Source organism: Mustela nigripes, chromosome 1, assembly GCF_022355385.1.
Source record: "Mustela nigripes isolate SB6536 chromosome 1, MUSNIG.SB6536, whole genome shotgun sequence".
Taxonomy (NCBI): Eukaryota; Metazoa; Chordata; class Mammalia; order Carnivora; family Mustelidae; genus Mustela; species Mustela nigripes.
Window position 1 is genome coordinate 165,366,442 of NC_081557.1, and position 27,355 is coordinate 165,393,796.

The following is a 27,355-nucleotide window of genomic DNA, read 5'->3' on the forward strand; positions in this document are numbered from 1 at the left end:
CCCTAGTTTCCATCACCTGTAGGATGACCTTCTTGTATTTGCTGCCAGGCTCAAAAGGTCTTTGAGCCTTCCTGCTCACCCAGGGCCTCCACTCAGTCCCTCCAGGATTGAGGTGTAGAAGGTAGGACTGTTCTCCAGGCAGGGCTTGGGCAAATGCCACCAGGGGTGAGAGCTCATCCTTCAAAGTCATCTCACCACTGCATACAAGGAATGACCTTATCCATCACAGCCCCAATTTTATGACAGTCCTTTAGCACAGTGGTTCTCAAAGCATGCTCCAGGGAGCCCTAGGGGTTACGAAAACCCTTCCAGAGAACATATAAGGTTAAACCTACTTTTATAATATTACTAAAACTGCATTTTCCTTTTTCACTTTCATTCTTTTATGCGTGAACAATGGACATTCCGGAGGCTATGTGATATACATCCCAACAGATTGAAGGCTGCAGCATATATGAGGACACAGCTGTCTTCGACTAAGCCCCAACAGTAAAGAGATTTGCAAAAATGTAAAACAACGCCATTCTTCTTATTAATTTTTTATCATGGAAAAAACAGTTGTGTTTTCATCAAAAATGTTAACATGGTATGGACTTATTAATGTTATTTTTAATATGTTAAATATTTAAAATTTTCCTCGACATTAAATTTTATAATGGTAAATATCAATAGATATTAACCACATTTACTAAAGGTCTTTGGTGTTCTCAATACTTATTAAGAGTACAAAGGGGCACAAACTTTTGTCTGCACATAAGAATGACACAGAGGTTCCTATATACCACTTAACTGACCAGTTGGGAGCTTCTGGTAGATCTTACCTACTGTATCTTTCACCCTGCTCATCCTATATTCCCATAAGATGGTTTCTGCTGATGTTTTTGTCACTCTTCTACTCAGACTGGCTCCCCACACAAAAACAAGAAACTTCTCTTCTGCCAAGAGTCTAAAATCCCAACACTGAAGAACTTCAATTATCTACCTCCCAATCTTCCTTTGTCCCTCTACCAACCTGAAAAGCATATCTGAACCCTCTATTCTAATAAAAAGTTTTACTAAGTCTTATAATATACCTTCACTGTGACTTTGTAGGCCCTGCACCCCCACCCCACTTAGAATGCTGATGTATCTCCTCTTGAAGAATCCAACTCCTATCTGTGCTAACATTTGGCCCTCACCTCCTCTGCCTAATAGGGCTATGCTCACCAGACTACTACGCCCATGGTGTTTTGGGAATTCACTGTGTATTATCATCTGTTCATGAAAATGGGTATCTCTTTAATAAGATCACATGAAGATCTAGAAAGGATGGATGTGTTCCTTTTCTATCTTTCTCAACCCTACTGAGGCTTGGGACATGTAAGATGCTCAACTTATCATAATCATTAATTTGCCAGATTAAGGAAAGGAAGGATGGATGAAAAAGAAATCAGAAATTAGCACATAGTACCTGAGTATAATTCTGAGAAAGACAACTGGATAACCTGAGAGTCATTTACCAGTCATTTACCTCTGAAGAGCCAAATTTTCAAGACACAAGTTTCTCTACTCATGCCAGGAAACTTTCCCAGAAGGAACCTGGTGTTGCCTTGATACTACAGATACGCTACACTGTCACCAACATTTCCAACTTGCCCTAGAAATTATAACTATAAGCTATGGAGAAAACCCACAGCTAAGTGAGCAAAAAAAAAAAACAAAAACTGACAAAATTCACAAATTAGAAGAGATAAAAACTATTACATCCTTCTACTTTGATAATACACAGGTTTTAGTTTAACATACTATTTCCTTTATACTATTTTAAGAATTTTCAACAAATGAAGGAACTTCTGGTTTATCTTGAATTAAGTGAGACATCTAGGCTGATTTAAAGTTATGTTAGTACGTCAGTATAAAATTTAGTGTTAAAAGGTGGAAGTTTTCATTCATTCAACAAATATTTCCTGAACACCTACTAAATGCCAGATACTATGCTAGTTACAGAAACACAAAAAGTGATTGAAATGCACCTAAGATGTTTCAGACTGTTGCAAGGTTTGGATAGAAATATAGGTAACTACAGGATGGGCTGATAAGGGCTGGGGTAGGATCCCTTAATGTTTAAAAAGGTTAATTAAGCCACCCTAAATGTATGGGATTGTCAGAGGCCTCCAGGAGAAAACAATATCTAAGCTGAGATGGAAAGGAACAAGGAGAAATAGAGTTGGAGAAACAAGGGGGTAGGAATATTACTGCAGTGCCTTAAATATCAGGAAAGGTGCTTAGATTTGATTTAAGAGTAATGAGAAGTGACTTGAGGACGGTGCGATTATCAGATGTGCGTATGAGATATTAAGTCTGGCGGCAATGAGGAGCGCAGGGAGCAAGACTGACCGCAGCAGCAGACCCATGGCAGGCCTTTACTGAGCACCTACTGCATGCCATGCACATGACGGAGTGACAAGATGCAGTAACTCACCTAATCTCCACAACAGTCACGTCAAGTAGGTAAAATTACCCCCATGAGACAAGAGAGAATCCTGGAGTTTAGACAGACTGAGACAGAAATATGTGGACGTTACAGTGACAGGACTTAGGTGCAATTACGATAAGGGGGGGAGGGGTGTCAAGAACGACATCCAGTTTTCAGTTTCATCACCCAAGCAAGCACAGGGTGATGAGGATCCCTGAGACTGACCAAACAGGATTACCTGGAGGTTGTGCAGGAGAAAGGTTAGAGTTGATGAGCTCAGTCTGGAACAAGTTTAGACCTGCTGAGTTGGGGAGGAGAGGGGGTTGCACATCAGTGGGCAATGGGGGTGGCCAGACTAAATCTCCAGAGAGAAATCTGAACCCTCTCCTTAGAGAGCATCTACACACAAGTGACTACTGCAGCCAGAGGGACAGACAGGAGGCTGTGCAGAGACAGTGTGCAAAATCAAAGGGAACAGGACTTGAGACAGTACCCTGAGCAACATCAGTAGTTAAAGGACGACCAAAGGACACTGAAACTGAAAAGCAGCAGGGAGGTAAGAAAATCAAGGCACACTTAGTTTCCAGCAAGAAAAGGGTGTGTGTTTCCAGTAGGATGTGCTGCACGCCACCAACACTAATCGGGAGAGGTAAGGCCGGAGAAGCGCCCATTGTATTTACCAATAAGAAGGTTCTGGGTAATGTCCTCCAGGATTAATTTCATGAAAGCTCCAGGGACAGAGCCTGACCACAATGTGCTGTGGAGGGACAGAAGGTACAGAAATGTAATAGAACTACAAATAGTTCCACGGTCCAGTTATGTACAGAAAACGAGGCACAAGGATCATGATATATTCAGGGGATTCACAGCACAGGGACTTCACGAACACAGCATCTGCCCCAAACCATGAGAAGAAATGGGCATTCAAACTTGGAATATCTGTTTTCCCTGTCCAGTCTGGACCCTTGGTGACTTCTGCCAAATGACTTACTTGTGTCTCAGTTTCTGGGGAAACAGATTGGTCTTCATTCTCTCACAGTACTGTTTTGAGTATCAAATGCCGGTAATCAGTTAATAACACTGTAAGGTTGAAAAATGGCTGTGAAGGAACTAACATCAGGTTTTAGAGCTAACCCTGATTGCTGCAGAGACAACTTCAGCAGGGGGAACAAAAATGGTAACTTTTTTCTTGTTTTACTGAGACAAGGGTAGTATCAGCAGAGAACACCTTCCTACTTCAAACAATTATGCAGGTCCCCGTGGCTTCAAGAAGCTCTCTTCCATCAGTTCTACCCTGACATCCAGGCACATGGATGACAAGAGGGGACACGTGGGTTTTCGGAAAATCAACCAGTCCCTTCTTGGGATACCATTCAGCCTGAGGAACAGAAGTGGAAAGAGCATAGGTTCTGAAGTCTGGTCACCCTGCAATGGAATGCTCACTTTGCCACCTTGGAGCGATGACTCCGAGTGAGAATTTTGGGTTTTGTTTTTTTTTTTTTAAAGATTTATTTATTTATTTGACAGACAGCCATCACAAGTAGGCAGAGAGGCAGGCAGAGAGACGGGGGAGGAAGCAGGCTCCCTGATGAGCAGAGAGCCCTATGCGGGGCTCAATCCCAGGACTCTGAGATCATGACCTGGGCCTAAGGCAGAGGCTTAACCCATTAAGACACCCAGGTGCTCCCCACCCCCGCCCCGAGTGAGGTATTTAACCTAGCTAAGACTGGCCCTCCTGTAAGATTAGGAGGGTTAAAAGTATAGATTGCTCTAGGCAGTATAGACATTTTAACAATGTTTATTCTTCCAATCCAAGAGTATGGAATGGTCTTCCATCTTTTTGTGTCTACTGCCTAGAGCAATCTATACTTTTAATTCTATTTCAATCAAAATTCCACTGGTATTCTTCAAAGAGCTGGAGCAAATAATCCTAAAATTTGTATGGAATCAGAAGAGACCCCGAATCGCTAAGGAAATGTTGAAAAAAAAAAAATAAAACAGGGGGCATCATGTTACCTGATTTCAAGCTTTACTACAAAGCTGTGATCACCAAGAAAGCATGGTACTGGCATAAAAACAGACACATAGACCAGTGGAACAGAGTAGAGAGCCCAAATATGGACCCTCAACTCTATGGTCAAATAATCTTCGACAAAACAGGAAAAAATATACAGTGGAAAAAAGACAGTCTCTTCAATAAATGGTGCTGGGAAAACTGGGCAGCTATATGTAGAAGAATGAAACTCGACCATTCTCTTACACCATACACAAAGATAAACTCAAAATGGATAAAAGACCTCAATGTGAGACAGGAATCCATCAGAATCCTAGAGGAGAACATAGGCAGTAATCTCTTCGATATCAGCCACAGCAACTTCTTTCAAGATATGTCTCCAAAGGCAAAGGAAACAAAAGCGAAGATGAAATTTTGGGACTTCATCAAAATCAAAAGCTTCTGCACAGCAAAGGAAACAGTCAAGAAAACAAAGAGGCAACCCACGGAATGGGAGAAGATATTTGCAAATGACAGTACAGACAAAAGGTTGATATCCAGGATCTATAATGAACTCCTCAAACTCAACACACACAAAACAGACAATCATATCAAAAAATGGGCAGAAGATATGGACAGACACTTCTCCAATAAAGACATACAAATAGCTATCAGACACATGAAAAAATGTTCATCATCACTAGCCATCAGGGAGATTCAAATTAAAACTACATTGAGATTATCACCTTACACCAGTTAGAATGGCCAAAATTAGAAAGACAGGAAACAACATGTGTTGGAGAGGATGTGGAAGAAGGGGAACCCTCTTACACTGTTGGTGGGAATGCAAGTTGGTGCAGCCTCTTTGGAGAACAGTGTGGAGATTCCTCAAGAAATTAAAAATAGAACTCCCCTATGACCCTGCCATTGCACTCCTGGGTATTTACCCCAAAATCAGAGGTTGTGAAAAGAAGGGCCATCTGTACCCCAATGTTTATAGCAGCAATGGCCACGGTCGCCAAACTGTGGAAAGAACCAAGATGCCCTTCAACAGATGAATGGATAAGGAAGATGTGGTCCATATACACTATGGAGTACTATGCCTCCATCAGAAAGGATGAATACCCAACTTTTGTAGCAACATGGACGGGACTGGAAGAGATTATGCTGAGTGAAATAAGTCAAGCAGAGAGTCAATTATCATATGGTTTCACTTATTTGTGGAGCATAACAAAAAGCATGGAGGACATGGGGAGTTAGAGAGAAGGGGGTTGGGGTAAATTGGAGGGGGAGGTGAATCATGAGAGACTATGGACTCTGAAAAACAATCTCAGGGGTCTGAAGTGGGGGGGGAGGTCGGGGTACCAGGTGGTGGGTATTATAGAGGGCACGGATTGCATGGAGCACTGGGTGTGGTGAAAAATAATGATACTGTTATGCTGAAAATAAATAAATGAAAAAAAATTTTTTAAAAAGATTAGGAGGATTAACGGGATGATGTATTAAGAAGCACTGAGCATGCTGCCTGGAACAAGGTAAGTCCTCTGAAAATATTAGCCTCATTCCCCTTACGACAGAAACTGCTTCCTCTCCTAGGGTGAAGGTCCTACTCAGAGTATTTCCTTAACTGAAAAAAGAGAGGGAGGGCGCCTGGGTGGCTCAGTTGGTTAAGCACTCAACTCCTGATTTCAGCTCAGGTCCTGATCTCAGAGTCCTGAGATGGAGCACCGCAGGTAAGATTCTCTCTCTCCCGCTCCCTTTGCCCCTCTCCCTCCTCTCTCCCTCTCCCTAAAATAACTAACTAATTAATTAATTTAATTAAAAATAGAGTACTTCCTTGACTGGCATTCATCCCAAAATTAGGAACAGAGCTAATGTCTCGCTTTTCTCATTACGGTGTGTAGGTGAAATAAGCAAAGAATATCCCTAAATTCTGAGGTTCCTGATCCTAAAGAGAACTGGATCACGATTTGATACACAAACTCAATCAGCTGGTAGCATCAATAGCATTCATTCCTCGACAAAAGAAACTGTGTTTTCTTACACATGTGTATAAAGCAGGATCGATCTGTGACCCGACTCAGAATTAGCCTACGGATTCTACTGTTCCCTTTCACCTGAAGTCTGGGCTACCTTTCATCTCTCACTTATTCCAGTGAGACCAAAGCAGCCCCTGTTCTCTTACTGGCTTTCAACAAACAAGGCCAGCTGACATGAAGGGCCCTGGATTCTGCCAGCTTGTAAAACCCATACAGAGATCCTAAAGTAAATCTAAACTTCAAACCACAATTACATGAATTTCTGGAAATAGAACATAGACTCCCTACCATTCACATTTCAGTAGTGATGTAAATTTTGGACAAGAGTAATAAAATACAGCTAACTCCTAAATGTAGCCTCAGAAGTAATCTGGAGGAGAGGAAATGCCCATGGTCTGAAATACCCAATAGCATCCCATTAGCCTATACACCTAAAGTTTACATTTTTAGGAATTTATCAGGAGTGTTTGATCAAAGGGAAGCAGAGGCAAAAGGTAAAAGACTCTTGAGGTGAGAGTTGTCATGGAAACTAACACTGAAACCAGCACTAGACTGACATATTTCTCATTGAACTTTTCATTTCATTAGAAATGTCTTTTTAGAGCGGTGCTTTCCGTAAGTTGACTGACCCTGGGGTACTCAGGCCTCCAGTAAAAGACAATTTTGTTAAAAACAGTATAGCTATACCAAGTAACATAGTATTATAATAACTATGCATTGAGCACATATTTAAGCCAGGCCATACGTGTTTTACATGTACTCTTACATGTTATTTAATATTTGAAGTAATATAGGCAATGACAAAAATCTTTGAGTTGTTACACGTAATGCAGTAAATATTTAAGTGTCTGAAATACAGTGATTGTTCAGTCAATGTTATTATTTTTCTTATTTTTTAGTTCAAACAACCACCTATGAGTAAGAATCATTTTTTCAATTCACAGGTGTAAAACCTAAGGATTAAGGAAGTTAAATGACTTGCCTGTGATTCCCCAGCTAATAAGTGACAGAATTAGAGTTTCAGCCCAGGTCTGTTTGATTCCAGAGGCCAAACTGTTAACCATTATGTTGTATTCTCTACTCCAGTTTGAAATCTAAGGAGCTCACCAAATAAATCGATGGCAACTCTGGATTATTTTTAAGCTGGGTTCGTGGAACTAAAGCCTTCAGGCCTTATCAATGCACACCTGTTTTTGTTCTCTAGCCATTCACTTCGTAATAAAAAAAAGTCAAGGTATTAGATATTTGGACTTGGAAGGCTTAATACTACTTTTCAGGTTAACACCTTTGATCTAGATTCACAGATTTTTGTTTTGCTCTCTGTAAACTCCAGGCCAAGAAAAACAACAGAGGATCTTTGGAAGGAGACAGAAACCAGTTGAAACAAGGCTCTATTCTAGAGATTTTCTATGCTCCCAAATCCCATCATCACAAAGGTAATTCAATGTTAGTTTCATTTCTTTATAAAATAAATCGCAAGACCTGGCAAACCCATTTGGCTCCTGAAACAGACAACTGGGAATAGTTTGAGAATAAATTAATTAGTTTCAATTACAAGCAGGAACCTACTGTTTGTTATCTGGAGTTGGGGATGGGAAAACTCTGAAAACTACAGTTTCTTAGGTAGTCTCGAGTTCAGTAACATTCTTTTTTTTTTTTTTTAATAATAAATTGCATGGTAAATGATCCTAATATTAATTGTTTGCATCTAGCAATATGGACACTCCTTTGAGGAAATGCCACTCTGAATATAAGTAACTCGCAGACCCTTATTACCAACCACATTAAGCTGCCTTCATAAAGGGGTTGCTTTTCTTTTCCCTGAGGAATATCAATCCCTCTCAACTTCAGGCCTCATTTTCCATTCCTATTTATAGTCCTATTTTTCTCCCCCAACCACTACCATCACCAAAAGAAACAGGTAACATAGGGGATTCAACGTACATTAAATTTAAAGGGGAAAATAAAGACTTTTAAACTACAGTCACAGTTGAAACGCAATGGGGTTTTTGTTTTGTTTTTCTTAAATTTTATTTATTTATTTGACAGAGAGAGAGAAAGCAGGACACAGGGGTGAGTCCGAGGGTGAAGCAGACTCCCTGCTAAGCAGGGAGCCTGATGCGGGACTCGATCCCAGGTCTCCAGGATCATGACCTGGCTGAAAGCAGTCGCTCTACCGACTGAGCCACTTAGGCACCCAAAGCAATGGGTTTTTATGATGGAGAAATGAAGTCCTAGCATCTCCCTGGACGGGTCTCTTCAGGAAACAGGAATATGGCATGACTCCTGGAAAGCATAAAGCCTGCAAACCTCCCACCCAGCTACTCGACTCTGAACATCCCTCATGAGGAATAAAGATCTACCCCTACCAAGGAAAAAAGTTTTTACCTCTGCCCTCTCCCATTCATGTGTGTGAGAGCTCAAGCTCCCTCGCAGAGCAGACTTGCGCGGTCTGAGTTGGGAATTCTACTCACCTACTCTTCCTTCATTGCTTCCTTCTAAACCAGCAGCACAGGCCCTCAGCAGTGTTCATATGATGGTGAATCACAGCCAGCCTAATGCTCTCTCTCACTGTCTTTGCCCCAGTGATTACTTAACTATGAGGTTTTGCCTTGTGCACCTTTCACGAGTTTCTGTCTTATTTCTTATTTCAATTCGAAGCTCTGAGGAAAGGGACACATCATCACCACTGTCGTTTCTACACTCTTGGCACAGTTCCCTTCATGTGACTAAGCTATGGATAAGCTGGTTGTGATCAATGATGAATAACTTCTATTCATAGTTCAAAATCTGAAGTAATAGTTGCTCAGGCTAAAGAAAGTATGATTTTCAAGACTATAATCAAAACATCCACAACAGCGTAGCATTTAGGACTGCCTTGAGGTTCTACCACTTACTGTGTGACACTGTTTAAGTTACTTAACCATTCTGTACCACATGTTTCTCCTGTGTAAAATAAAGATAATATTGGTGCTATTATCATAGAATTGCTGTGAGGATGAAATAATACAAATAAATCGGTTAAAAGGTATGGCACAGGGGCGTCTGGGTGACTCAGTGAGTTAAGCCTCTGCCTTTGGCTCAGGTCATGACCTCACTGTCCAGGAATCCAGCCAGCATCAGGCTCTTTGCTCAGTGGGGAGCCTGCTTCCCTCTCTCTCTGCCTGCCTCTCTGCCTACTTGTGATCTCTCGGTCAAATAAATAAAATCTTTAAAAAAAAAAAAGATATGGCACATAGTGAAAGACCAGTAAATTCCCAGATATAACTATTTATGGTATATACAAAAGGGTGCATATGACTCTTGGGGTTGTTAGATATGGAAAGACTAAAGAGCATTTTCCCATACAGATCCCAATCATAACAGGCATGGAGGCAAGCTAAACTCTTGACATCACAGTCATAGTCAAATGAATTACAAGTGCCCTTCACTTCCTTAACCTCTTGAAAACAATGATCTAACTATACACCCTCAACTTTAATGAGAGGGATATAATAGGTGAGAACAGATACATTATTTGAAGGTAAAGCAACCAGAGACCTAAATGCAGCCTCACCCTCTGTCTTGCCCTTCTGTCTCACCCTTCATTTCTCACCTGAACAAGCAGGCTGGAAGACATTCCTGGAAGATCTACCCCCCACCATTTCTCAGAACATGAAGGTCAAAAAAAAAAAAAAGAAGAAAAAAAACAGATGTTCTTTCTCTCCTTTGTCCATGTCAGAGATCCCCACAACCTATGTCATCTAACCCACCATTACCCCCACCCCAAGTAAAAGTACAACAGAGATCAACACACCATGCATATAACACATATGGAATGAACACACACACACACATACACACACACACACACACATACACACACACCTCTTCTGTTGGCTACATGCTGCCATCCAGTAAAATTAAAAGCCAAGAGTTATCTCACTGCCTCTCCCTTTGGCATCATTAGGCTGGAAGCTAATAAAGGAAAAGATTTAACAAGAGTCAAAGACACTATAGGCAAAAGAATGAAGTAGAAGATATTTACTGGGGGAAGGGAGATTTTTTGCCTGCTTTTCTGCAAGAGACAGAGCCTTTATGCTACCTTCTGTCTCCAGGCTCCAACAATCATGACATCAGCAAACAACAGCAGTCTCCTCTCTGACTCCGTCTAGACCCAACCCAACACATTCCACTCTCATGCAGGTGAATTTTATGAAACACATGGCTGATCCCTATTCCTTTCATTTGCAATTCTTTCATTAGACATATCATGCTATTGTGCATGATTATAATTATGTGTGCATATGTCATACCTCCCTCAATAAACTGTAATGCCATGGGAGAACCCAGACTGTATTACTCTTATTAAACAATCTTCACTCATTCACTCAAAACATGCAGAAAATGTGTGTTATGTATACCAGGCACTATACCAGCCCCTAGAGATGAGTCAGGTCATTCCCTTCAATTTTTTTAAAATCATTTGTGTTTGTGTTGGTTGCAGGGGTTGGGGCTGGGAGGAGGGGTGTTGGGGAGAGCCATATAAACAGAAAATTGTAATGCATAAAATTATTTACATTTTATAATATTATGATATAATTGCCAATATATATTTTGATTACACAGGCACCAATTAACATAGAATCACAGAGAAGGGCTCCTACTAAACCCCTGAGCCGATCAAGAAAGACTTTTCAGAAGAAATAAGGTCTAAACTGGCAGCTGAAACATCGGCAGATATACACGGAGAACCAGGAACTATGAGCAGTCCATTAAGACTACAGTGGTGGCAAAGGAGAAGGCTTGAGGAATATTCAGGAACCAGATCTTAAAAGGGCTTTAGCTACATTAAAGAATTTGACATTTATCTTGAAGGAGTTGAACTGCTTTAGTAAAAGGAGTGATATGATCAGATTTCTACTCTTAAAATGACCACTTTAATTAGAATATAGTAGTCATTCAAAGTATCTGTTGAACACATGCATAGTTAAGTGTAAACAGCATAATAAAAAATATTGTAGGAATTAAAAAGGAGAGAAATCAGTGAATTGGTCCTGGCTGTGATGTCCCAGAAAGGTTTTATGGAGTTGTTCAGCCCTTCTTTTAAAACTGTACAATTTTGATAGGGTAATTCAAGGAAAAGGACTTTCTAGTTGGAAACGGGAAAGATACAAGGAAGATAATGAGCTAGGAAGTGGCTGTGCAGAAGTTTCAGATGAATTCACAGAAGAGCTAATAGTTTAGTGCTAAGTCTGGAGGGGTAGGTTGGCATCTTAAAGCAGGGATGGGGGCCTTGAATGCCAGTCTCGGGATTTAAACCTCACCAGCAGAGAGACAGCCAGCTCGTGGCTGAGTTTTGAAAGGGGAGAGGCATACTGCAAGTGTTGCATTGGGAAGATTGGGTATGAATTGGAAGAGGTTTAAAAACAAGGTCCAGGTAACAGGGTGTAGCAACATAAAAGGAAAAACAAAAGCAGGAGATGTGCTGCAAGATACATTGCAAAAAAAAAAAAAGAAGAAGAAGAAGAAGAAGAAGAGTTAAGAGAGAGAAGTAAAAGCATAGGGTTGGGTGATAGGTGAAACAAAGGTCGCCTCGCATGCCCCCCTCCTACACCCACCCCCATGTCTCCAGCTCCCCTACTAACCCTCCCTGCAGGGCTGCCTTATCTGAACAGACCCATTTCCTGCAGCTTCGTGTTACCATTTGGAGGATGAGAGTCTCCTCCTTTATGAAGCTGTTTAACCAGTGTCTACACCTAAGAACTAGGAGGTGAGGGGTTTTTCTGAAAAGAAAATGAAGAGAAAAGAATATCTGAAGAAGAAGAGAAGAACATCGGACAAACAAAAGGTAACACTGAAGCTATTCTTAAGTCCCCTATATCAATCAGCCAGGGTGTTCATTCAATTGGGGTGCCCCTGTTTATTCCAAGAACCACCCCCCCCGAGAGAGATCAGACTTACACCCAATCCTGGGGCCCCAAAGACTCAATTAGCTCAAAGAGTTCCGTCCTCTCATTGCTGGGGTCACCTCTTCTATCAGCTATTTGTACCCTCAGTAACCACAAGAAGCAGAAAGATAAAACTCAATTGTTCTGTAGCTTCCAGTCTGATCTCTGGCCACTTTCATCTCCTACACTGACAACTTAATTTAATAGTATGTAGGGATACTGAAAAAAGGTGTTAGAAACCCCCTTCCAAAACTGTCTAACAAAATTCCACGGCACATTAGTCTATTACTCGAGAAAAGCTGACCTGAGAAACATCACAGCCCTCATCCAAAGGAACAATGTCATTTGTAAATAGATCGCTCAGAAAATCCAATAAATCCCTGGCTCATCAAAATAAATTCTGTTTTCCCAGCCTTATTCAAAGTCAGAAAGTCAGGCTTCTCACAATAGTCCCATGTATTATTTATTCTACTTTAAGGCAGGCGGGGAAACTGAAGTTGCATTCTTTAAGATAGAGATATTAAGGGCCAGCTGGGTAGCTAAGCAGCCCACTCTTGGTTTCAGCTCAGATCCTATCTCAAGATGGTGAGATCAAGCCCCTTGATGGGCTCTGCACTCAGTGCTGGCTCCATGTGGGATTCTTTCTCTCCCTCCGTCCCTCCCACTCATGTGTGCTGTGCTTTTGCTTTCTCTCTCTCTCTCAAATCATAAATAAGTCTTTCTTAAAAAATAGAAATATTAATAGCTCTAAATCTTGTCCCAAATTGGATGGTGTCTTGCTGCAGCAGATTTGAATGCCAGCAAATTAGTAGATTCTCTCTAATGGCATTTCATTTGTAACCGTTTAACTTATGACTATTGTTTTCTTTAGAACTTTTTAGTTGATGTTTGTTAGAACTGATTACATGATAAACTTTCCTCAGCTTGCCTTTGTTTCCAAAGTAATTATGAGCTTCTTCCTCTCTCTTTTTGATGCCATAATGAAGGCAGTTAAATATGCAAACATGAGAATAAGAAACAAGGTGTCCACATACCTATAATTTACTTATTGAGGCATCCAACTTACTCATAAACCAGGGATCATATCGCTAATAAAGTTATCTGATTTTCCTGAAAAATTTAGGCATATTTTCCAGTGTCTTTGCCAACAGATGGTTCAGGGGTCTTTTGTCACCTTATAATTCATCTACCCCTCCAGACATGATAAGGAGATAATTTAAGTGAAAACAATGTGTGGACCTCAGATACGCAGCTGCAAGCGAACTCCTCACACTCCTTTGCAGGCATATGACCACCCCTACTCCTCCTAGAATACTTTAGTCAGCTATTTCCCCTAATTGAAATGAGACTGCAACTAGACAGAAAATACTTAGGAAGGTGTTTGCTTTATTTTCTAAAATAGCTATATACTATGGGAGCATTTCAGTCTTCCAACATAGAAGTTCTCAGACATTAAACCAAAGGCAGTATCATGCCAGAACGGGAACTATACATGGTTTACTAAAGAACTTATATAAGCAGACCATAAAACCCTTCTAGATCAAAGGCAGGTTGCCCTCTAACCCCCCATCCACCCCATGGTATCAGAAAGTTCTACTTCCCAATTATTGTATGTTTTAATTGAGGTAAGATATTTCTAATAAAAAGAATGCCAACCTAGCTATAGTTTTATTAGCAAGGATTTCACCTGATTAAAGTTTCCCTATCGGGCATCTAAGATTAGGTATCTTAGGATATCAGGATCCTAAATTCCTGAGTGGAGAATACATAGTATGCAGTATTTCCCAAAACATCTGAAAACAAACACTTTTTCTAAGAGAAACTAACATATCGCCCAGAAGTGGCAAACACTATGCAAAATACTGCATACTGCCATTCATCATCAGTTGTCACTGGAACAAGAGGAGAAGGAAAAAAAAAAATCAAAGCACTGAGTGAACTAAATTTTTAGAAGTGGTGAGGACTTCTGCGAAGGATGCTAATAGCACATTTTGCCTACCTTGAAGTTTTAAGAAATACTCAATCACAGAATATTTTATTATGGAGGTGACTAGGAATCTATAATGGCATCTTTTTTTTTTTTTTTTTGGAAACTTACTAATAGGTATGACCTTAAAATTCTCCCAGGTAGCTCATGGCTGTCCTTGTATTCTAGGCCTTACCGAATGTCTAGCTAATACTGTGTATACATACTGAGAAATACATTTTTTATTTTGAATGAAAATTAGAATCAAACACTTGACCTGACCAATGATTAAAAACAAAGGCTCTAAGCCCTGTCCAGGCACCAACTGGGTATGTAATCTTGGTCAGGGCCTCCTTTGTTTCCTGATCTCTGTGCAATGGACCCCCCAGCTCTATAAGCCTCGTGAAACCCACCCAGGAAAGACAACTGCATCGTATCTCCTTGGCAGTTCTTCCCCATCAAGCAACTGTTGATGAGAGCGGGTTGTGAGCCTTTATCTTTGCAAGGAAGATTTAGGTCCGCTGTTCCAATAGAAAACCACCTCATAAGGTGCTTCCAGTCCTCAACTACTTAATAAACTCTTCTCTGAAATTGTATAACCACAAGCGTGGGACCTCTCAGCTCATCAGGAGTAAAACTGCCACTTCTAGCTCCCTCAACAACACCAGCTTATAAAAGCCCGGTGGAAGAAAAGCCCAGTGTGGTGAAAACCAAGTGCCACCCATGAGTCACCGCCTCACGCTTGAAAAATGCCACGCTATTCTGCCTCCCTCACTTCTCCCAAACAAAGAGTGTTCTCATACAAATGAAAGTTCACCGCCACCGAGAGCCTGGCAGGGCCGCGGGGGGCCCCCGCCGTACCTGGTTGAAGTGCAGCCGGCCGGGCTCGGCGACACCCTCCTGGGGGGCGGCTCCCAGCTGCTCCAGCAGGCGAGCGAGCTGCGCCGCCGACAGGCTCCGATTCGCGCCGAACACGCTCAGCACATCCTCGCTAAAGGCGAGCCCGGGCCCGAGCGCCGTGCCTCCGACGCCCGCGGCCGCCAGCAGTAGGAGCCCGGCCACCGCCCGGCCCGGGACCATCCCGGCCGGGGCTGCCTCTCGAGGACCTGAAACGGGCTGAAGCGCACCGGGACGCTCTGGGCGCACCGATCAGGCGTGGTCCACGCGGGTCCGAGTCAGCGGTGACGAAGGCGCCCCTGGTCCTCCGCCGCCTTCGGAAGAGCAGCAGCCCGCGACCTGCGGGGCATTGAAGTGCAGGTGGAGTGGGGGTGGGGAGCGATAAGCTGAGTGGGCCCCCGGGCCTCCTGGAGAGCCTAAGATAAAGAGGACAAAGGGGGACAGAGATAAAGGCCAGCGGGCCACCCACCGGCCAACCCCGGGAGCAGGGCCTTGCGGGAGCCCTGGGACGCCCAGCCAGGCAGGGGGCCAACTGCTCCCGAGCCAGGTTTGCAGAAGTCCCAGGATTTGCATAGCGTGGTGACACAGGTTCCTCCAGGATAGAAAGCCCCAACCAAACAATTTCTTTAGGAAGGAAGAACGAAAACCGCTCTCACAAGAGAACCCCACCTCTTCTTCCTGTCTTGGGGCTAAATTCCCTCAGAGCAAACTTAGACGGCGTGAGACAGTCCCCACGGAGCTGCAGGAAATAGCCCCTCCGGAGTCCTGGACTTTGCGTCTCTGCGGGACCCTCCCTCTCCCAGACCTCTTCGCTGGGTTTGGCAAACCGTAGCCTGCTAATCTCTCACCTCGCCTGTCTGTTTCTGTCTCTGCGTCTCTGAGTGTGTCCACGTGAGTCTCAGTCTTTCTCTCTTTCTCTCTGTCTCTCAACACTATCTCTGGCTAGTCAGCTCTGAAACTCCACGATCCGGCCCTACGCCCTTTACAGATAAGAGGCGGGCCCTGTCCCCGCCTCTCTGGCACGTGGTGACACGCACTCCCCCAGCCCGAACTCCCGCGCTGGTCCGCGCCGGGGCGCAGAGCCGCTGGCGTTGGCGCATTCCTCACCGGACAGGGCTCTCCACCCTCACCCCGGGGGGTTACCTGAATGCCACGTTTGTGTCGGTGTCCCCAGCCTCCTTTCTGGTCTCGGTGGTCTCTTTTGTTACCTTGATGAAACCAGCTTCCTGGAATAGAGTCACCCCATGCATTGTCTAAGAGATTAGCAGGAATTGCTTTTTTGTGTTACTTGGTAAACTCCGAGGAAAAAAAGGAAACCAGATCTCCAGCGTGGTGGCGGGCGAACTGAGCCTGCACTGCCCAGGTCGGCCCTTCCTGACGCCGCACAGGATATCCGCAGATCAGAATGAATGTTTGTTTGTTCAAATGAGGGTTCAAGAAAAGCTGACTTAGGTGTGAGATCAACAAGCTTGTGCAAAGTGAATGCGGTGTTTGGGGACAAAGGTTGTGTCTAGTGGATATAATTGTCCCGAAATAAAGTAAATCTTGGTTCGCTGCTACATGGCTAAGGACACTAAGAAATTCAAATTGTTGTTCTTGCCTTTCACTCGGCTCAGAGTGCACAGCAGATTTTAGGAGATACTAAGTGCAGATTTTAAACAGCAGATTTTAAGATATTCTAAGTGCAGAAAAAGGCAAGGAGATGTGGAAGGGGAACTTAAATGTAAATGTGAAAAATAGAGACAAGAGAGAAAATTCCAGAGGGATAAGGTTCTAGGTGGACATAACCGAAGGGCTGTCCTATGGAAAATGTTTAACTGTATTCTGACTAGTAACAGGGCAAAGTCACCAAGAGGAAGGTTTCCGCAGAATATAAAGCACAAGTGCTTTGGGAGGTAGTGATTTCTCCAAGATCGTGAGTATTTCAACCCCACAGGTGAGTGATAGAAGGATTCCTGTCTTGGAGGGAGATCAGCAAAATGATCTTGATGGTGTGTCCCTCCCAATTATAAAATCTGTATATTTATTAGTAATAATTTATGAAATTATAATGGTACATAAAGGGCAAATATCTCACCCAAGGGCCAGAAGAAAACTCATGTCACCGTTATTTTTCCTTTTGATCTCAGTTACTCAAGGTGCTTCTTAGAAATTAGTGAATGCTCAGATGGTTCATCACATCCAGCAAGCTGTTTATTCCCAGCCTGAAGTGCAACATTGATAAGATGTTGGATTTTCCACAAATATAAATGGATTTTAACTAATACCAATTTTGTATTGTGGATTTTTTTAAATAAAATTTTTGTATTAGCCATTCACATCTATATATATATACATTTTGCCTGCCCATCAACACCAAAAGACAATAAACAGTAAAATAAGTAATAATCAACTTGCTCGGCAATTTTACCAAATGCAGTTAATATAATTTAAGGATGCAATTAAGAGAGAGTATTCAGAAAATTACAAGTTACTAACTACCAAACCGGTAAGGCTAATTTCTAGATCTTCCACTCTAATGAAATATAATCACCAAAGTACTACTCAGATAATATTTTAGGGCTCAAAATATGGCATTCTTTCAGCAATATCATTACTGAAAAAAAGACTTCCAGTTTAAAATATAAAGTGTAATGTTAATAACTATAATTTCTCTCAAAACTTTGCCTGAGAGGTTTAGTAATTTCAAATGATAATATTTAAGGGAGCATGCCAGGAAGTCCAGCCAGGATACTAAAAGACGCTTTGTCTTTCTGACAATTCACCTATGAAACTGGGTGACAGGTTCAATTCCTTCATCTATGAAACAGGAAAATTGGGATAGAAGAACAAGTATCCACTCCAGCCTTATTTCTAAATGTCTAATTTAGGAGTCATCTTTCAGAACAAAACATGAAACTCCTAGAAGAGAAGCACCTGGACAGCTTAGTCAGGTAAGGGTCTGACTCTTGATTTGGGCTCAAGTTATGATCTCAGGGTTTTGATACTGAGCTCTTCCCTCGTGGGCTCCCTGCTCAAGGGGGAGTCTGCATATCCACCTCCCTCTGTCCCCCAACTTGTGCTCTTTCTCTCTCTCTTTTAAATAAATAAATAAATAAATAAGTGAATATTTAAGGGGGGAAAAAAAGATTCTCTCCTTGGGCCCCCTCTTCTCTTAAAAAAAAAAATCACCAATGGAAAGGACATTTTTTTTTTAAAAAGATTTTATTTATTTCCAGAGAGAGACTGAGAGTGAGAATACAAGCAGGGGGAGTGGCAGGCAGAGGGAGAAGCAGGCTCCCTGTTAAGCAAGGAGCCCAGTTTAGGATTTGGTCCCAGAACCCTGGGATCATGACCTGGGTGGAAAGCAGATGCTTAACTGACTGAAAGGGCATTTAAAGTCAAGTCTTATTTTTTCTAATAGCTTCAAATTTTTCCCAGTCCACATCTTTTGTTACTATTGCAAATAAGGAGCAAATGGGCTTCTTTTAAACTTTCTCATGCATTCATTTCTCTATAGAATGACTAATAAGCAAATCTAAGAGACAACACATCCCTCTCCCCTTTCCCTTCTCTTCTGCTCCCTCCAGTCTTAAAGCCATGAAGTGGAGCATAGCATAGATAAATAGTAGCTGTGTGGAGGGCAGTCACAGTGGGGTGCTGGAACCTAAACAAGAGAAAAAGGGTATCCAAGTAGGAGGGAAATTTGGTGTGGGCAGCTGTAGCCCACGCAGGGTGGCAAAGGTGTCCAGATGTAGAGGGAACATGGAAAATCAGAAGATACCTCCTTAGTGGGCATTTATTTCTGGACAACAAGAGTGTGTGCATACACCCAGCACGAATGTCAGCACCCGGATATGATGAGTTAGTATGATGGAATTAATTGTGGGACACTCAGCTAGTATCTGAAAATTGCTCAGATATGTGTGGGGAAAAACCCTCATATGAATTTGGGGCCCAGAATCATAGAGTGTCAGAATCCAAGCAAGACAGGGAGGGAATGAGGGGGAAGAAAATGGCAGCAGAAAGAAAAAAATTAATTATACATAAAAGGATTCATTAAACAAGTAAATAAAGATAATAATTGCAGCCAGTTTTCTCACTGTCAAGGAAGGAATTTGCAAACTCAGAGAGGGAGAAAATTTAGAACGAACCCATGCCGTTGGTTTGAAATTGGAGATATCATTGCAAATTCATGGTTTTCACTATAGTTGAAAAAGCACCATAGCTCTGTCCACTGGCAGGTCCCGGAAACAGTGATGCCCTAAGAGCAATCAATGAGAATACCAATGACCCTCAGCTTGGCTTCTGAAAACTATTCTCAGGGGGTGGCTGGCTGGTTCAATTGGAAGAGCATGGGACTCCTAATCTTGGGATCATGAGTTTGAGACCCATGTTGGGTGTAGAGATTATATAAGTAAAAATAAACTTTTAAAAATAAAATAAAACTTATTCACTAATAAGAACCAGAGCTCTTTAGAGAAAGGTTTGACTCCAGGCAGGCAAAGCACAAGCTAACCCTGGAGTCTCTCATTGTGCTTGAAGACAAGAAAGTAGTCAAAGAATGTAGAAAATACATTTTATAGTATTCCAAGAGGGTGCCTGGGTAGGCTCAGTCGGTTAAGCAACTGCCTTTGGTTCAAGTCATGATCCCAAAGTCCTGGGATCAAGTCCCACTTTGGACTTCTTGCACAGCCTAGAGCCTGCTTCTCCCTCTGCCTCTTTCCCTGCTTGTGCTTTCTCTCTCTCTCTCTCTCTCTCAAATAAATAAATAAAATCTTTTTAAAAATAAATAAATAAATAAAAATAAAGTATTCCAAGATAATGGAGCATTAGATCAGCAACTTACACTCAAATGGTTCAATGAGGAAAGGTCTTCACTTGCATCTTTTCTGTAAGTTTGTTATTGCTTCAAAATTTAAAAAATAAAACAATGAGTATGAAAGATAGGAAGTTCCCACAACAAATTACATAGAAATCAAATCTAAAAGTTTTGCTAAAATCCCAACTTTATAATATTCAGCGAAATCAGTTTACTTATTTCATACATATTTTTAACATCTGTATCACAATCCATACTCTCTGGGGATACAAGAATGAAAGGATGCATTTTAGCTTAGCTTTAAGAAGCTTGTAGTTCAGTTTAGAGAGAAGTAAGATGATTGCCGTAGTGAAGTAATTTTAAACGTTGCGATAGAGATAAAAGCCCCTATATTTGCAGAAGATGCTGAGCAAATAATTGATAGAGCAGGTAACCCTTGAGCCTGAAGGAAAAGTAGAAGTTTGGGAGGAAAACAAGGAGTGGAAGCACATTGCAAGATGAAGAAATGCTGAGGGACATGAAAATAAAAATTTTTTAAAAAAATTAAAAAGTGCTGAGAGACCTGAAAGAGCAAAAAGAACCACAAGGCAGTCTTTGGAACTGGAGAGTCTGGAGCATAAAGCAGCATCTAACAGAACCCAAAAAACTCTCCAAGTTCCACTGGGTCAAAGATGACTTCATCTACTGATGCTCCAAAAGATTCTTTATGGTCATCTGTGGTTAAAAAAAAAAAATCTCAGTGAATTTAAGCCTCCTTTTTCCTATACTATAAGCACCAAATAATATCCATTCCTCATTATTACAAACATGCCACACATAAATCGCAAGTAAGAGTAAGGTAATGACTCTGTCCATATCATATGTGTTTATATGTCTGTTCAGTCAACAGTGCTACAGTGTAGCCAGGAATCAGATTTCTGCGAGTCCTCTGTGAACTAAATCCTAATCTATAAAATGGGGATTAAAATAATATCTGTGCAATCTATGTCACCAAATAACTGTGAGAATCAGATGTGATAAGGTGTGTGAAGACTTTTTATAAACTATAAAACAGAATGTCAGTATTATTATAAGCTAACATGGTAGGGTAATGTGACCTGCGTAATCAGCCCAATGAGGTGCCACTGAGAAATGGAAAAGAGCACCAAGAATGCCTTGGAACAAAAGACTGCTTTATAGCTAACAAAAATCTTGAGGTATTTTTGTTTTGGTTCTGTTTCTTCCCCCCAGGAAATTAAAGCACTAGTCAGAAATAGAAAGAACCATGAATACCATCAAGTCTAATCTGGTCGTGTTATGAGTAAGGAAGAGAAAGTTCAAGAGAGTCAAATGAAATAGTAAAGTAACACATTTAGACTGGAATATAGGCCCGAATCTGCTTCTTTCCATTTTACCATTAAAAGAAATAATAATAAAATAAAAAATAGGTGTGCCTGGGTGGCTCAGTCAGTTAAGTGTCTGCCTTTGGCTCAAGTCATGATCCCAGGGCCCTGGAATGGAGCACCATATTGGGAAATCCCTGCTCAGCAGGGAGCCTGCTTCTCCCTCTGCCTGCTGCTCCCCCTGCTATGGTTTCTGTCTCTCTCTCTAACAAATAAATAAAATCTTAAAAAGTAAAAAAAAACCCTGTCAATGTTTTAAAAATAATACCCGTGTGACTTTAATTTGAGTAAATTAAACAAATTATATTAGCCTTTGTTTTTCTTGGCTCTTCTTCCTTCTTTTGCTTGAGTTCTTGTCTAATGGACCAATAACCCAAAGCCCTTTGCTCCCATTCAGCTCAGCTCACCCAGCAGGACCTCACCATGGTTTTTGTGCTTTGTAATTCTAGACAGTTTTTATCATGTTGTTAAAATTTTTGAAAAATGTATATGTACTAACATGGAAAGGTGTTGAGTAAATTAATGAAAGCAGTAAGAACAGAATATGTTGTAAAACAAACAGCTGTGTGTGTGTGTGTGTGTGTGTGTGTGTGTATGCACGTGTGTTATGTTTGCACTTAACAAAAGTCTAGGGAAACATGCACCAAACTGTTTACAATATTTTTCTCCTAAGGAGCAGGTTTGGAGAACAGGGGATTCAAAGGCAAGAATATCTTTCTCTAGAAAGAAGAATAAAGAAAACATACCTTTTTTTTCACATGCTTTTATGGTGTTTGAATTTTTTAAAAGGTATATCTTTTATAATTAAAGGAACAAAAAATTATCAAACTATACACAGTGGCAGAAGGGTGGATGGCCTCTAAGATGGGGGGGTTAGAATCAGTCAATGTGTCTCCATGTGCCCAGTGGGGACAGTCCTGAGCAGCAGACACAAAGATCTCATGCTGTGTAGCCAGCATGCTTCTTTGTATCACAAAACGCCTGTAAAAATAGCACAGATTTATAAAAAGAGCACCAAAAGGCATCCAACCTCTTACTCTATGAATCCAGAATAGCCCCAGGTCTTTGATGGGGAATGGAGCGAGCTGAACAGCAGGCATGAGTAAGTCTCCACAGGAGAGGTACTACCCGTATCTCAACTCTCCCAAAATTTGAGGCTCACAGTTCCAAAGCTTGATTGAAATTGAGCTGCTGGAAAACATAATCATGGGGCGCCTGGGTGGCTCAGTGGGTTAAAGCCTCTGCCTTCAGCTCAGGTCATGATCCCAGGGTCCTGGGATCGAGCCCCACATCGGGCTCTCTGCTCTGCAGGGAGACTGTTTCCTTCTCTCCCTCTCTCTGCCTGCCTCTCTGCAACTTGAGATCTCTGTCTCTCAAATAAATAAATAAATAAATAAAATCTTTAAAAAAAAAAAAGAAAGAAAACATAATCATGTAGGAACAATTAAGAATTTTGTTTTCAAGATAAGAACTGAGAACAAAGCTTTAGCCATAGGCAAAATTATAGAATGAAACTATAACACAGAACACTTTTTTCCTCTGGGTTCTCAGCCCCTTAACTGCCTGGGACCCACACCCTCTTCTTTGCCTTCCCTTCCTTCACATTTCCTAATCCCAGGATCTCCTGTTCCCTTTAAAATATAAAAAATTACTAATTAAAAAATGATAACTGACTGTTTGCTTTTTGTGTCTCTCTGTGTGTGTGTGTGTGTGTGTGTGTGCGTGCGCCAGTCGTATCACTGGCTTTTCCAGTTCACAAAACATTTTCCACTTAAGAATTTAAATGAGACCACTGGAAGTATGAAAACAAAATACTAAGTGTCGTCTCTTCCATGCCTACGCTAGTAGAATCCTCTCGACCAGCTTCACTTCTGGTCTTTTTTCCAGAAACTCACTCACACCACATTCTTGCCGAACGAGAAGTGCTCTCACTGTTACTGCACGTTCATGGAGGACTCCTGACAAGGCGGTGAAACCCTGTTGGAGAGAGCTCCATGATTTCCAAGCAACACACCTGGAAACTACTCCCACCCATGGTCTCCTGGCAGCAAGGCATTGAGGAAGAAAAAGTGAAATAAGAATCAGAAGATCTGAGTTCTCCTTCTAACTGAAACATGAGAATAGTTTTGTCATCAATGTCGTTGGAGTTCCTAGTTCTTCCAGGGATCCCAGGGGTCATTATAAGAGTTCATTGAGAGAATACAAATAAAAACATTTCGTAAACCACAAAGCCAAGGAAAACTTAAAAAATGCCAAATGAGCCAAACCGGACTGAGATGTCATTTTCAGCACAGTTTACAGCATTGTGACACGATTTGTCTCTCTAAGGCACACACACAACAGCACCAAACACGCCAGATAGCCCACCTTCTCCTGAAAGAGAAGTCCTTCTCTACAGGGCCAGAGCAGGGTCCAGAGAGCTCACTGTAGAAAACACAGCTTGCTTGCTTGCTTGCTTGTTTTTTGTTGTTTTTTTCTTTAACTTGGATGGAGTTTGTCACTTTATCAAAGAAACTTTAATGTTTTCTAGTTCTATTTCTTGTTTTGATGCCTTTGTTTTGTACGTTTCAGAAGGAGGAACATTATTCTTGGCACACACACATGAAAAACCAAGCTTTGATACCTGTGGCTTTATCCTTAAATATGATCCATTCTTAGGTAAAAGTCTTAATGTAGATAAATGTACTCAGAATAAAGCATTATTTACACAAAATAAAATAAAAGCAGGATAGATGTTACAGGGAAAGATAATGGTTACAATACACAGGAAACATCCGGTCCAAAAATAACAGGTCCTAATGGCCTAAGGACTGTAGAGTAGTTTTCAACTTGTATTTACAATAGAAGAAATATTCCCCAGACATAAGATCTGATGCCACTGAGAGAATTATGGGTTTACGAATATCCTAGGTTTTTTATGTTATAGGCACAGTCTCTAGAAATGGCTTGTCAGGAGTAATGCATGGACAACCGACGGATGACTGATGGCCCTTCAGTGTCTTCTAGGATCTCCACAGGTTATTTCTTAACTCAAGCTATCCAACCCAAGTTTGCTCTTTTTTGTAACAGAAAAATATATTTTCCGCTGAAGTTTGGTAACTCAATTAGATATGAGAAAAGCTCATGTTGAAAGAAGCCTAAATATTTACTTACACAAAAGCACCATGAGTCTTTAAGCTTATTACAAGCAGGAATAGTAGTACTTTATCCCAAAGCCCCATAACTACTGCCTAGGTTTCTCTCTTAAAGAAGAAGAAAGTTTTGTTATCCCAGCGCTCATTCAAGGAAAACAGAGAGTTTAGATGGATTCCTTCTCCATCATTGATTCTCTGTCACTTGTGAATATGAGGGGAGGAGAAAAGAAGGACAATAGAGGGAGATACTCTTTATTTTTTTTAATCATATGATCTCACGAATATGAGGAATTTTTTTAATTTATTTTTTTTAATAAACATATAATGTATTTTTATCCCCAGGGGCACAGGTCTGTGAATCACCAGGTTTACACATTTCACAGCACTCATCACAGCACATACCCTCCCCAATGTCCATAACCCCACCACCCTCGCCCGTCCCCCCTCCCCCCAGCAACCCTCAGTCTGTTTTGTGAGATTGAGTCTTTTATGGTTTGTCTCCCTCCCAATCCCACCTTCTTTCATTTTTTCTTTTCCTACCCCCCCACTCCCCCACATTGCATCTCCACTTTTTCATTTCAGGGAGATCATATGATAGTTGTCTTTCTCCGATTGACTTATTTCGCTAAGCATAATTCCCTCTAGTTCTATCCACGTCGTCGCAAATGATAAGATTTTATTTCTTTTGATGGCTGCATAGTATTCCATTGTGTATATATACCACATCTTTATCCATTCATCTGTTGATGGACATCTAGGTTCTTTCCATAGTTCAGCTATTGTGGACATTGCTGCTATAAACATTCGGGTGCATGTGCCCCTTCAGAGCACTACGTTTGTATCTTTAGGGTAAATACCCAGTAGTGCAATCGCTGGATCATAGGGTAGCTCTATTTTCAGTTTTTTGAGGAACCTCCACACTGTTTTCCAGAATGGTTGCACCAGCTTGCATTAGAGGGAGATATTCTATAATGATATAAGTTTGAACAAATGGATTGCGTATGCTTAGTTAAGTTCTTATTTCCTTTGACACTTCCCAGTTACTTTTAGTATTAAAAATGGAATCTAATCTCCAAACAGTGATTTCTGAACTGTTTTATCTTTTGAAGATAATGTGAGGGTTTATTATTTGAGCTCTCACCCTGCTACTATTGCTCTTTAAAGAGAGTATTATTTTAAAGATTTTATTTATTTATTTATTTATTTATTTCACAGAGGGAGAAAGATCACAAATAAGCAGAGAGGCAGGCAGAGAGAGGGGGAAGCAGGCTTCCTGCTGAGCAGAGAGCCCAATGTGGGGCTCAATCCCAGGACCCTGAGATCATGACCTGAGCTGAAGGCAGAGGTTTAATCCACTGAGCCACCCGGGCGCCCCTAATGGCATTATTTTAAATGTTATGTGAAAATGTTGCTGAGATCCTCTTATTTTTTTTTTAATGAGATTGAATTCTTTTTTTTTTTAAGAAGTTAATAAATGTGCACAGAGAAAAGACTTGCACACATAAATTTATTAGCCTGGATCATCTCTAGATGGTAGGAATGTAAAATTATTTCTTTATAATGTTTTTATATTCTCTAAATCTGAAAAAAAAAATTTCACAAATAAATGTTCAATATTGATGTTAAGACAGCAATAACAAAATGAAAAGTTAGAGAGTTGAGTAGAATGAGGATATCCACAGCTTTTTATTGAAAAGCCAATGTTAAGATGGGGTGAGATTTTCCCATTGTGGATTTCATGTATGTGGGGTTTCCTTTAATTTGAAGAAAGAACTCTTCTTTCTCCTTATTTACAGGGCTAATTATAGACTCACATTAAGAATAAAAACTGAGATAGCAAACTCAATACATAGCAGGGGAAAATCCCCAAAGGCCAGAATTTTTATGCTCCATAAAACTTTCCAACTGCAATTCAATTGTTCCCACCTACATGCAAAGGAAAAAGGTAGACTAAAACCTTAAAATCTAAATGATTAAGATATAATAAGTGACCCCCAAAATTCTAAACAGTTACTACTTTGCAAGTTTTCATCTAAAATATTACATAAGTATACATAGGGCACTTGTGATGAACACTGAGTGTTATATGGAAGTGATGAATCACTAGACTCTTAAAAAATAATAAGATAAAATAAAATATTATATAAGAATAATAATTACTTTAGAGAGTTTTAATCTAAAATAGTATAAAATATTTAAAAACTAAAAACTAATAAATCTAATTAGAATCTAAATAAAACTAACAATCTAAAATAATCTAAAGCATTTCATCTAAAATATCTAAAATTGGAATAAGTAACTTCTCCAAGTTGTTCAAGTTGTTTCTTCCTACTTAACCCACTGAAAGTTAATATAAAAAGGACTTTACCAATATCATGCTCGTTTTAAATCTTTCTAATGCAAAATCATTTCTATTAGGTCTCCGCCTACTTTATTCTTCATCATTTTGTGATTCTAGGATTTGAATTTTCAAAGACTCAGAAAAATCTTGGAACAAACGTGGAGCCAAAATAAATTGATCATCTAGAGAGGTCAGAGAGAAAGTGAAGTTGATAAAACTGTGTCTTTTCTGCTCTTTTACTTCAAAAGAGTTTTGTAAGGCTCTATTAGGCCAACTCTGGAGAATCAACTACAAAATAGCTGGGTTAGAAAAGGAAGAGGTATGCCACAGCTTCACCATCTGCAGACACTGCCCCGCAGATCTGTTGTAGATATAGAACCAAAGAATGGGGTTGGGTACCAGCACAGACCAGATCAT

The 27,355-nt window shown here is 40.8% G+C and overlaps 1 protein-coding gene and 1 long non-coding RNA gene across 4 annotated transcripts in view; one reads left to right on the forward strand and one right to left on the reverse strand.

The window, feature by feature from the left end:
- Positions 1-16,555, reverse strand: part of SLC39A8 (solute carrier family 39 member 8) — an 84,323-nt gene extending 67,768 nt beyond the window's left edge. Inside the window, exons 1-2 of one of the 3 annotated variants that reach the window (XM_059376598.1) lie at positions 16,424-16,555; positions 15,245-15,696 (exon numbers count right to left, since the gene is read on the reverse strand). In XM_059376598.1, coding sequence (XP_059232581.1) covers positions 15,245-15,463 — 219 coding nt within the window. In that variant the 5' untranslated portion in view covers positions 15,464-15,696; positions 16,424-16,555. Of the gene's footprint in view, positions 1-15,244; positions 15,697-15,949; positions 16,102-16,128; positions 16,265-16,423 lie in introns of those variants that run through there. The other 2 variants (XM_059376582.1, XM_059376591.1) reach the window with 2 other exon arrangements.
- A 462-nt stretch (positions 16,556-17,017) lies between these two features.
- Positions 17,018-23,518, forward strand: LOC132014131 (uncharacterized). Its single transcript, XR_009403223.1, has 3 exons — positions 17,018-17,216; positions 18,151-18,213; positions 23,351-23,518. It is a non-coding gene; the product is annotated as an uncharacterized LOC132014131 (long non-coding RNA).
- The last annotated feature ends 3,837 nt before the right edge of the window (positions 23,519-27,355 follow it).